We start from the raw sequence: 12,541 nt of genomic DNA, 5'->3' as shown, positions 1-12,541 counted from the left end.
GACAAATTCCCAGTGTGCTAAGGACCTACATAGAAAGGCAAAATGGCAAAGTTTTTGAAGAAAATTTAGGAGAAGACCTATATTATATGGGTAAAACTTTTAAACAAGATTTTAAAGGCTAATTTAAAAAAAAGATTGATATGACTATAGAAATTAAGCCATCCTAGTTATTAAAAGATACCATTAATAATGAAAAGAGATAGGCCTTGGCCAGTTGGCTCAGTGGTAGAGCGTTGGCCTGGCGTGCAGGAGTCCCAGGTTCAATTCCCGTCCAGGGCACACAGGAGAAGCGCCCATCTGCTTCTCCACCCCTCCCCCTCTTCTTCCTCTCTGTCTCTCTCTTCCCCTCCTGCAGCCAAGGCTCCATTGGAGCAAAGTTGGCCCAGGCACTGAGGATGGCTCTATGGCCTCTGCCTCAGGCGCTAGAATGGCTCTGGTTGCAACAGAGTGACGCCCGGGATGGGCAGAGCATCGCCCCCTGGTGGGCGTGCCGGGTGGATCCGGCTGGGTGCATGTGGGAGTCTATCTGACTGCCTCCCTGTTTCCAACTTCAGAAAAATACAAAAATACAAAAAAAAAAAAAAGAAAAGAAAAGAGATAAACTAAGATTATCTCTTACAGGGAAAGACACTAGTAACATATAACTAACAAAAGAGCAGTATATGATACATACAAAGAACTCTGAACCATTATAAGAAAGATAAATGATCCAATAGAAAAATGGACAAAAGACATTTTACAAAGGAGGAAAAATATGACACATACGCATGTGAAAAGATGTTCAGTGTCATTAGTACTCAGGGAAGTGCAGGTTGTGACTAGTGATGTAGCCTTTCACAAAGTGACAACATTCACAAGTCTGATAGTACCAAGTGTAGCTTGGTTTGTCAAATGTAGGAAGTAGGACTAGATAAAGAGAAGGATATGCTGGAGAAAATGTCATTTGTCATCAGTATTCCACTGTAGGTATACTTAATCATAGCCCCAGAGAATACCTGGGACCAAAAGCAAAGAGTTGTGCCAGTTTTAGAAACAAAAATGTTCATGTATATGGTAAGTATGTTTATCAACTTTTAGAACAGGGTTTTTCCCAGGCTTTCTATAATCAGATTTTCCACCCCCAACCCCCAGGAATTGGCTATTTTCATTTCGTTTTTTACTCCTTTACACCTCTTTCATGTTCAAGTCTGAGGTTTTGACGTCCCATGTTCTATATTTATAGTGGTCAAATGTGTGTAGGATACCTACGGGAACCCTCAACAGATTATATACATTCCTTTCTTTCTGAAGAACAGAAAATCTGCTTAGGAAATGTCTAGGGCCCACAACTATGAGAAACCCTACTTTCTATTGACAGAGTTCCTTGGTGCAAGTTGAGAAGAGAACTAAAGAGGAGGGGGTTGCCTTTGTTCTAATCCTTTCTATCATGAATCTATCACTACTTGTGTGAGACATTGTGAACACTCTTGCCTCAGTGAGCAATTGTGTTCTTCACACTGTTCTGCATGTACAGCTGTTTAGAAATGCATGTGTAAAAGATGTTTCTGACTGCTACTTTCACATGACATTGAGAGCATTTACACAATAGAATGAAATTATTTTGTATTGTAGATACTGTAATATTCTTAGATTTTTCTGTATGTGAATGACTTTTTTAACAGATGGTGGACTCAAGCCAGTTATAATTACAGCACCAGCAAGTACAAAAGTGGTAGACGGAGACTTTGTTACTTTGTCCTGTAATGCCACTGGAGTGCCAGTTCCAGTCATCCGTTGGTATGATAGGCATGGATTGATAACCAGCCATCCGTCTCAAGTCCTCAGATCTAAATCCCGAAAATCACACTTACTCAGACCTAGTGGCTTTGACCCGGAGCCTGTTCACCTTGTCATGTCCCGAGCTGGCACAAGCTCACTGTATATCCAGGCCGTCACCCAGGAGCATGCTGGGAAATACACTTGTGAAGCTACAAATGAACATGGCACCACGCAGTCTGAAGCTATCCTCACAGTTGGTGAGTTGCCATTAGTATTTTTTTTCCAGGTGAATAGTTTTGTTTGATAATAGAGAATAAAGTGCTTTCAAGTATTATTTTAATGAATCCAGCAATCTCTTGAGATATATCTTTTCCCAATGATAGTGATATATAGAATGATAGTTTTTGGTGTTTGATCCTAACATGAACCGGACGAACTTTGGTCTTCAGTTCTGATGTGTTTTGCTAAGCTTGTAGTTGTCATATAAAAGCTTTCGGGAAGGGTATGAGCTGTGGGAGAGGAATAAATTTGCACCCTGAAGGTGGTTCTGGCTGTTCTAATGATCAAATACACACAAGACAGATTAGCAAGAGAAAATAACCCCATTTATATGATATATATATATATATATGTATGGGAACCCATATATATGAGAGAGTCAGAGACCCCACATGCAGGAGAGGTTCAGAGAGAGAAAGGAAATGGGTATATAAGACATTGGAATCAGGGATGAGGGAAGGTGCTTTGGGGAGTTCAAAACGTCGTTGCAAAATGATAGGAAGAGCAGGTCTTTAGTAAAGAGAAGTTTGCCCTTTCTATAGATACGTCAAAAATTGTCCCTGCTAGTTTCTTATGGGCAAGACCTGTGATTCAAATTCTTCTACATAGTTAAGGTGGGGTGCAGAAGTTTCTCTTGAGCACACAGCTAAAGTGGCCTTTAGTTCAAAACATTCTGCATCCCACAGAGGCATATCTTGGGGTGGCACATTCTGGACACCCACGGACACCTTTTTGTGATTAATACTTTTGATTTTCTAAGCTGCTGAAAATGTCATTGCAGACATTTTTTTTTCTTTTTTTTTTTTTCTGGAGCTGGAAACGGGGAGAGACAGTCAGACAGACTCCCGCATGCGCCCGACCGGGATCCATCCGGTACGCCCACCAGGGGCGACGCTCTGCCCACCAGGGGGCAATGCTCTGCCCCTCCGGGGCGTTGCTCTGCCGCGACCAGAGCCACTCTAGCGCCTGGGGCAGAGGCCAAGGAGCCATCCCCAGCGCCCGGGCCATCTTTGCTCCAATGCTCCAATGGAGCCTTGGCTGCGGGAGGGGAAGAGAAAGACAGAGAGGAAGGAGGGGGGTGGGGGTGGAGAAGCAAATGGGCGCTTCTCCTATGTGCCCTGGCCGGGAATCGAGCCCGGGTCCCCCGCACGCCAGGCCGACGCTCTACCGCTGAGCCAACCGGCCAGGGCCCATTGCAGACATTTTTAAGGTAACCCCTTACTAAGTAGAGTAGCCACAGTCTAAGAGTTGGCTTTCATAGAGAGGAGCATCGTGGTACTGTCAAACAGTGCCTGCGTGTGTACTCCCATCTCATATACTTATGTTCCTGATGGGGTATGTAACATTAGTTCTTTATATTTTACTGATGTTTTTGTGGTGATGACTTAAAAACATATAGTTTTTGGAGTGCTAGTAATAGAATATCAATATTATTAAAATTAATTCAAATTTGACTTAATTCAAATTCAAACCTTACATCAGTAGGTATTCAGAACAGTATTCCCAGCAAGTAGTCAGTTGAGTGGAGACTGTCACTGTGTTTGTCATGTGAGAATAAGAACATCATAGAGCAGTGCTTCCTTACCCTTGGCAGCTGAGGTTCCTGCCCTGGGCCTCGCCTTTAGAGGGCTTGGTACAGAGCTCTTCTGCCTGGGTCCTCGGGTCCCACAGGTCAAAGAGTCCATGGGGTCAAGTGGCTGCTTACCTGGAGACAGGCGCCCATGTTCCTCCTCCTATACAACAGATTTAGGGGTTCAGAATTACCTGCTTTAATTAGTTTATAGTCTGATCCCACACAGGTCTTTTTCCTGGCTCATCCTCTGGAGTGTGGGCCACATCAGCACTGTGCAGATACCCTTAAACCAGAGGAGTGGCCAAGGGGTGGTCTTTTGCAGAGGAGTGATAGCGAAGTAGACGGGGTGGATGTGTGCACTGGTCTTTGCATTTGCATGCACACAAGGACCCTAGCTCTGGGTGGGGCTGGAGATAGAGAAGAAGAGGAAGCCAGGGACTCAATTTAGACTCTTGAGCTACTTACTCCATGAATGCCACAGGTGGGGATGTTACAAAGTTTAAGGTTACAGGTTGTGGTAGAATCCTGGCTCTGCCACTTGGGGGCTTTGGACCCTGGGACAAGTTACTGAACTACTCCGTGCTTATTTCCTCGTCTGCAGAACAGTGAAGGTGCCCCACTATACCTGTAGAGTTGATATGAGTATTCAAGGAACCAATATAGGTCAAGTGCTTAGAATGGGGTCTGGCAACAGAAATCCTTCAATAAATACTAAGTATTAGGTTAGTTGTTATTATCTAGGTATTATTAAATTACAGTTATCCATGTGGTGATTAAGGAAGGAAGAAATTGTTACTGAATATCTGTTTGCTAAGTTCTATATCTAACTCTACACAAAGTTGTTAACTGTAAGAGAGGTATGATGCAGGTGCTGCTTGGGTAGCATGTAGCTGAAGTGATTATTCTATGTCACTGTAGGGTAGCAGGAGCTGTAGAGGCCATAGTCATAGCTGAGGAAACTAGATATTTTGTCTAAATGCCTTACTTTAAATGTGACCTGAAGCCCTTAGAAGATACATAAACTACCTGTTTAGATTAGCTCTCTATAGACCTTGAACCTCTCTACTTCAGGGTTTTATGCTTTGATAAATGCTATTTTTATGTGTAGTAACTACATCACCTACATCGTATCTGAGTGATCCAGCATTGCCTCTTTGACGCGTTCTCTAGTAATTATTAAGGTCCAGCTGAGTTTATTAATATCCAGAACAGTATATAGCAGTCTGCTTCTTTCCACAGAAATCTGAGCCTTGTTCAAGTCCAGCATACTGACAGCCACTCCCTCTGTTTATTGTGAAAAGGGGAGTAGGCAAGGTCAAATAGAAAGATGACTGCCCACGAATAACCCAAGTTTTTTTCTTTCTAGAGACCTTGGGTTTTGAGGTACAGGTTGTGCAAATATTTGTAGAGTGAGTTGTAACTCTTCAATACTATAATGGAAGTCAGCCTGGCTTACCTACATACTTTTGGATGAGGGTTGCTGCTATCAGTGGTCACAGTGGGAACAATTTTGACAGATATAGTTATATTCCATGTTTGATTAGTTTCAACTCAAAAGACATTCAGTTCATTGCCATAGTTATATTTCAAAAGTCAGAGTTTTATCAATCTCTTTTCCAATTCAAAAGAACTCTCTATGTTACAGAGTTGTTTTGAAGAGAAATGAAGTAATATATGTGAAAAAAGTTTTGAAAATTACTGTTAAGACTTTATAAATTGTATCTAGAATCTCCTGAGCGCAGGGATTATATTACTGGGAATAGTAAACGGAGAGTCATTGAACCCTCTTTAAAGGTTATGGAAAAGTCTCTTTGCATTCTGAATAACAGTAGAATTTTGAGACGCAGGCTGTAGCATAAATGTTTTCTCATGCCTCTGTATAAACTGAGGCATGTGGCATTTAAACTCTTCTATAGCCAAATCCCACTTCCCAGTGGTAAACCTGCCCAGAGGGTCCATGAAACTACTACCGATAAGACTCTTATCCACCACCCAAGCCTCCGCTAATTACCCCCGCATGCTCAAGTCCATCTCTGCATTAGCAGGCTCTGGGTCCCACCCTTAACATCAGCCCACATTCTGACTCACTAGATAAACATGGCTGTTCCAGGAACAATATTTTGAGTCTCAGTGAACTTAATTAGTTTTCTTCTATATTATTTTTTCACTAGCTTCTTGTTTTCTTTGATGGAGGATGCTTCTGGGACACCTTTTTTCTCTTTTAAACCAACAGAGAACTGACCTTACACTCTTAGTCCTGTTTTTTGTTGCTTCTCTACTAAATTGCAGAAGTTCTCCTAATACCACCCCCTCCCTTTACCAGAAATCTGACTTTGTTGTGGGAAAGAAACCCTAACATTGTTTCCGGCGTTCCTTTTCTCTACAAAAGTAGTCAAAAAAGAAGACTTTTTAAAATCAGTATTACTAGCATGTTAGAGAACCCAGGCTGTCAGTCCTGAAGTTTCATTGCTCTCTCGCTTTTTCATAGCCGTACTAATAACATTCTTCTGCCAGCTGTTGTCACTCTCTCAGAACCCTCGTTTCATCTGCCAAGTGGGAGTATCACTATCTGAGAATGTTGTTTTGAGAATTAAATGAAATTATGTTTATTAATATCTAGGCACAATGCTTGGTGCATAATATGTGCTCAGTAATTTTTTGATATATGCAACCTGCTATTTCAGCACAAGTAAATGATTTTTACCTTCCTCTGTGTATTCTGCTTGCTTCTAGTAGTGAGTATCAAGGCTGTGTGAAATTTGATCTTTCTTTAGATTGGCAGTTTTTCAAACCTTCAATTTTGTCCAGATACAGGGCTTATTTGGAAATAAGTAAATTCTTTTTTCTTTGCTGGTTTGTTTCATGTCTCCCCCCCGCTTTTTTTTTAAATTTTATTTTTATTTTTATTTATTCATTTTTAGAAAGGAGAGAGACAGAGAGAGAAGGGGGGGAGGAACAGGAAGCATCAACTCCCATATGTGCCTTGACCAGGCAAGCCCAGGTTTTCGAACCGGTGACCTCAGCATTTCCAGGTCGATGCTTTATCCACTGCGCCACCACAGGTCAGCCCCCCCCCCCTTTTTTTTTAAAGCTAGAGAGAGAGAGACAGATAGGGACGGACAGACAGGAAGGGAAAGAGATGAGAAGCATCAGTTCTTCTTTGCAGCACTTTAGTAGTTCATTGACTGCTTTTTCATATGTGCCTTGACCCGGGGCGGGGGGGGCTCCAGCAAAGCCACTGATCCTTTGCTCAAGCCAGCAACCATGGGTCATGTCTGTGATCCCACACTCAAGCCAGTGACCTCGTGCTCAAGCTGGTGAGCCTGCACTCAAGCTGGTGACCTCAGGTTTTCAAACCTGGTTCCTCAGTATCCCAGGTCGATGCTCTATCCACTGCACCACTGCCTGGTCAGCCTCCCCCCCCCCCCCTTTTTTTTTTCAAATACAGGGACAGAGATTGAGTCAGAGAGAGGGGTAGATAGGGACAGATAGACAGGAACGGAGAGAGATGAGAAGCATCGATGATCAGTTTTTTGTTTTGACACCTTAGTTGTTCATTGATTGCTTTCTCACATGTGCCTTGACCGTGGGCCTTCAGCAGACCAAGTAACCCCTTGCTCGAGCCAGCGACCTTGGGTCCAAGCTGGTGAGCTTTTGCTCAAACCAGATGAGCCTGCACTCAAGCTGGCGACCTCGGGGTCTCGAACTTGGGTTCTCCGCCTCCCAGTCCGACGCTCTATTCACTGCACCACCGCCTGGTCAGGCCCTTCCCTCTTCTTGAATGTAGATTGTTTTCCATGTGTGCAATAGGTATGTTCGTTATCTGTTGCTGACTAACTTCCCCCAAAGATTCATGACTCAGAACAGCAGCCCCTTTGTCATCTCTGACAGTTTCGTGGGAACCCAGATGCTGCTGGCCTTACTAACAGTCTCTTGCACCATTGTAATCAGAGGGTACCAGGGCTGGGACATTCAAAGTGGCTTCACTCACATGAGTGGCACCTTCATGAGAGGCGGAACCATCCCCAACTTTTCTGTCTGTCTTTCTCCATGTAGTTAGTCTTGCCACAGGGCTGGCTTGGACATCTCTATGTGGCAGCACAAAACTAGAGGTGCCAGGCCTTAACGCTCATGCCTGGGAGGACACAGCCTCACTTGTCTCTCCCGTTGGTTAAAGCCAGTCACAAGGACTGTCCGCATTCAGCTGGGAGGGAACTGCCCAGGGGTGTGAAGAATGAAAGGTATCTTTGGAGACTAGCTACCCAGTAGGCCATACACTAACATCTGACCATTTCCTTGTCCCCAAGGTAATGCAGCTCCTTGTGTTTCATTTACCAACTAGAATTAAAGCTCCATGTTTTCCACTTAAAACCTGAGGTTAAGCTAGCAAATTGTTTTTTTAAAAGAGGGGAAGGGAATGCTAGTGTAGAGCAAGAAGGAAATAGCATCTTCTAAACCACTAAACTGAGTCATATAACTGATTGTTTTTTTGGTTTTTTTTTGTATTTTTCTGAAGCTGGAAACGGGGAGAGACAGTCAGACAGATTCCCGCATGCGCCCGACTGGGATCCACCCGGCACGCCCACCAGGGGCAACGCTCTGCCCACCAGGGGACGATGTCTGCCCCTCCGGGGCATCGCTCTGCCGCGACCAGAGCCACTCTAGCGCCTGGGGCAGAGGCCAAGGAGCCATCCCCAGCGCCCGGGCCATCTTTGCTCCAATGGAGCCTTGGCTGCGGGAGGGGAAGAGAGAGACAGAGAGGAAAGCGCGGCAGAGGGGTGGAGAAGCAAATGGGCGCTTCTCTGTGTGCCCTGGCCGGGAATCGAACCCAGGTCCCCCGCACGCCAGGCCGACGCTCTACCGCTGAGCCAACCGGCCAGGGCCAGATTGTTCACACAATTAATTTGCTCCTTCATGAATAAGAGATCGTTGTTTCCATGAATTATACATTGAAATGTTACCCACTTTAACTTCTAGGACTGAGATTGAATTAGTGGGTAGGAGTTAGATGACTTATAGAAGATACTGAAATAATACATTTCTTTAAGCTTTCTCCTCTTTCTTTCTCTCTCTCCCCACCTACCTTTTCCTGCAGTTCCTTTTGAAACAAATACAAAAGCAGGAATAGTCACATCTTCTGATGCCACTCAGAATGATAAAAGAGATGGTTTAAAAACTGGATTGTTGAGCTCATTTCCAGTGAAGGAACATTCCAGTGCGGTGGAATCACCATCAGAGAAAAACGCTAGTGGTACCTCAGTCCCAGATGCGCCCATCATCCTGAGCCCTCCCCAGACCCACACGCCAGACACCTACACCCTGGCCTGGAGGGCGGGGAAGGATGGCGGGCTGCCCATCAATGCCTATTTTGTGAAGTATCGAAAGGTAATGTCTTAGTTATCATCTTTTGTCACACCATAATACTGTGCATATAGCATAGACACTATCTTTTACTTTGGGGGAGTGTCAGGAAAGAAAACAAGATGTTCCAGGAGGGTGAATTTGGGAGAAATATTCAAGCTAGATTTACCAGCTTATAAAAGTGTAAGAATGATGTATAAACAATTTTCTCCCAATTGGGATTCTGAGAACCCAGTAACTCAGGGGTTGGGAACCTATGGCTCGTGAGCCAGATGTGGCTCTTTTGATGGCTGCATCTGGCTCGCAGACAAATATTTAATAAAAAAAATAATAATGTTAAAAATATAAAACATTCTCATGTATTACAATCCATTCATTTCCTACCACCCATGTTCATGGTTGCAGGTGGCTGGAGCCAATCACAGCTGTCCTCTGGAACAACACCAATTTTTTTTTTTTTACAGAGACAGAGTCAGAGAGAGGGATAGACAGGGACAGACAGACAGGAACGGAGAGATGAGAAGCATCAATCATTAGTTTTTCGTTGCGCATTGCAACAGCTTAGTTGTTCATTGATTGCTTTCTCATATGTGCCTTGGTTGCGGGCCTTCAGCAGACCAAGTAACCCCTTGCTCGAGCCAGCGACCTTGGATCCAAGCTGGTGAGCTTTTGCTCAAACCAGATAAGCCTACACTCAAGCTGGCGACCTCGGGGCCTCAAACCTGGGTCCTCAGCATCCCAGTTCGATGCTCTATTGACTGCACCACTGCCTGGTCAGGTGACAACACCAAATTTTTATTGGATAATGCGTAACGTACATGGGTCATTGTATGGCTCTCACAAAATTACATTTTAAAATATGTGGCGTTCATGGCTCTCTCAGCCAAAAAAGTTTCCTGACCCCTGTAATAACTTCTCAATATTTTTTATCAACCACTTTAACCCCCTGGGTATAAAGCTTTTTTAACCACTTAAAAATTTTTTATTTATTGACTTTAGTGAGAGAAGAATGAAGGGGGGAGGGACAGGAACATAGATGTGTTCCTGTATGTGCCCTGACTGGGAATTGAACCAGCAATATCTGCGCTTCAGGATAATGCTCAAACCAGCCGAGCTCTCTGGCCAGGGCAGTCTATTAACCACTTTTTAAAAAGTCATTCCCCTCTCTCTATCATAGTAATATGCAATTTATTTACCAAACAAAGCATTTTCTTAGGAAAATAACTTATTGAACAAAGTCCTCTGGTATAATCTGACAGTTGTTTGCATTTTAAGTTGTTTTCTTAATTGTATTAGACTCTTACATTGTTTGGTTATTTATTGCGGTAGACTTTGATCCTACCTCTGTTGATTTTTGAGATATTTTCCCTCCAGAGGCTTGTATTAAAGCAAAATGAAACAAATCTGCTCCGTTTAATGAGAGTAGCAGGTGAATGAAATGGGAAGAGATGAACTCATATTTAAAAGTCATTGTTTTTGTTCCAGACATTTTGGTATCCATCATTTAATAATATATTAAATACCCGGAAAAATTAACATCATGATATTTGAAAGTTTATTAACTGGGTTTTTTTTTAATTAAGTGAGAAGTAGGGAGGCAGAGAGACAGACTACTGCATGTGCCCTGACCAGAATCCACCCGGCAAGCCCCCTATGTGGCAATATTCTGCCCATCTGAGGCTATACTCTGCCCATTTGGGGCCGTTGCTCTGTTGCTCAGCAACTGAGCTATTTTAGTGCCTGAGGTAAGGCCATGGAGTCATCCTCAGTGCCTGGGGCCAGCTTGCTCCAACTGATCCATGGCTGCAGAAGAGAAAGAGAGAGAGAGAGAAGGCAGAAGGGGGGAGAGGGAGAGAAGCAGATGGTCGCTTCTCCTGTGTGCCTTGACTGGGAATGGAACATGGGACTTCCACATGCCAGGTCGATGCTCTACCGCTGAGCCAACCAGCCAAGGCCTAATTACTCTTTCTAACCTGATGATTCTAGATGAAGGAAATTTCACTGGTTTCTTATCCACATGAAAACTTCCATATAATGTCCCATGCTTCTTTCATGTAGACACAATGGATTGGATCTGTTTTAAATTTATTTCATCCAGCACATATTGAACAGGGTCAGCACATGAAGCAAGAATGCTAGAAATATATAATCCATATATACACAAATGTATATACTAATTTATCATATTTATTATGTATATTATATATTATCATTAATATACATTATTATATACTAATTTATTCTCCCACCAGTTCAGTAAGAAAGGAGTATTGTTTCTATTGCAAGTAAAGGGAACAAACTTTGGGAGCTATTATGGCTTGAGGCCGTAAGTTAGTGGTAAGCAGCAGAGCCAGGAGTCTTTACTTACGATGAGAATTCCTAAGTTCTTGCTGCAGGTCTCCTTAAATTCCTTAAAATGAAGAACTATTGTGTCTCTTTTATTTAAAGTGGTATATTACTTCTCAGAATTCACCTGGAATTGAATGACTTCTAGTTTTTATTAAATATGAGTAATGGAAGCTTTTTTCTACCCTTTATTGCCTTTTTTATGGCCTATTTTCTCTTGAGTAGCTGGACGATGGTGTTGGAGTAGTGGGGAGCTGGCATACAGTTCGAGTCCCGGGAAGTGAGAATGAGCTCCATTTAACGGAGCTGGAGCCATCTAGTCTCTATGAAGTGTTGATGGTAGCAAGAAATGCAGCAGGTGAAGGACAGCCTGCCATGCTTACCTTCCGAACTAGCAAAGGTGTGTATAATGTTTCATAAGAGGAGTGGCTGGCTGTCTTGATGTCACTTTATTAGTAAGTATTCTTTTGGGTAGTAGAAAGCCTTATGTATAAATTCATTAAATGAGCCTATTATGGTACCTTTTTGGGCCACATTGGATGGTTGTGTTACTCCATTACACCTATTATTCCACAAATATTTTGAGAGCTTTTGATATGTAAGGCCTTAGGGTAGGGGATGCAGGGAGAACATGGGTCAGGGGTCGGGAACCTATGGCTCGCGAGCCAGATGTGGCTCTTTTTTTTTTTTGTATTTTTCTGAAGCTAGAAACGGGGAGAGACAGTCAGACAGACTCCCCCATGTGCCCGACTGGGATCCACCCAGCATGCCCACCAGGGGGCGATGCTCTGCCACTCTGGGGCGTCGCTCTGTTGCGACTAGAGCCACTCCAGCGCCTGGGGCAGAGGCCAAGGAGCCATCCCCAGCGCCCGGGCCATCTTTGCTCCAATGGAGCCTCGGCTGTGGGAGGGGAAGAGAGAGACAGAGAGGAAGGAGAGGGGGAGGGGTGGAGAAGCAGATGGGCGCCTCTCCTGTGTGCCCTGGCCAGGAATCGAACCTGGGACTTCTGCACGCCAGGCCGACGCTCTACCACTGAGCCAACCGGCCAGGGCCGATGTGGCTCTTTTGATGGCTGCATCTGGCTCGCAGACAAATCTTTAATAAAAAGATAATAATGTTAAAAATATAAAACATTCTCATGTATTATAATCCATTCATTTCCTACCGCTCATGTTCATGGTTGCGGGTGACTGGAGCCAATCATAGCTGTCCTCTAGGTCCTAG

At 43.8% G+C, this 12,541-nt stretch overlaps 1 protein-coding gene across 9 annotated transcripts in view; it reads left to right on the top strand.

Annotated features, from left to right (window-relative positions):
- The window catches only part of CDON (cell adhesion associated, oncogene regulated), a 119,900-nt gene that overhangs the window by 59,331 nt on the left and 48,028 nt on the right, over positions 1-12,541 (top strand). For all 9 annotated transcript variants that reach the window (XM_066365166.1, XM_066365161.1, XM_066365162.1 and 6 more), the window contains 3 exons: positions 1,662-2,015; positions 8,706-8,995; positions 11,543-11,717. In XM_066365166.1, coding sequence (XP_066221263.1) covers positions 1,662-2,015; positions 8,706-8,995; positions 11,543-11,717 — 819 coding nt within the window. The remainder of the gene's footprint in view (positions 1-1,661; positions 2,016-8,705; positions 8,996-11,542; positions 11,718-12,541) is intronic.

Source organism: Saccopteryx leptura, chromosome 2 (assembly GCF_036850995.1).
Source record: "Saccopteryx leptura isolate mSacLep1 chromosome 2, mSacLep1_pri_phased_curated, whole genome shotgun sequence".
NCBI lineage: Eukaryota > Metazoa > Chordata > Mammalia > Chiroptera > Emballonuridae > Saccopteryx > Saccopteryx leptura.
The sequence above is the reverse complement of the archived record's forward strand: the minus strand, read 5'-3'. Positions and strand labels throughout refer to the sequence as shown.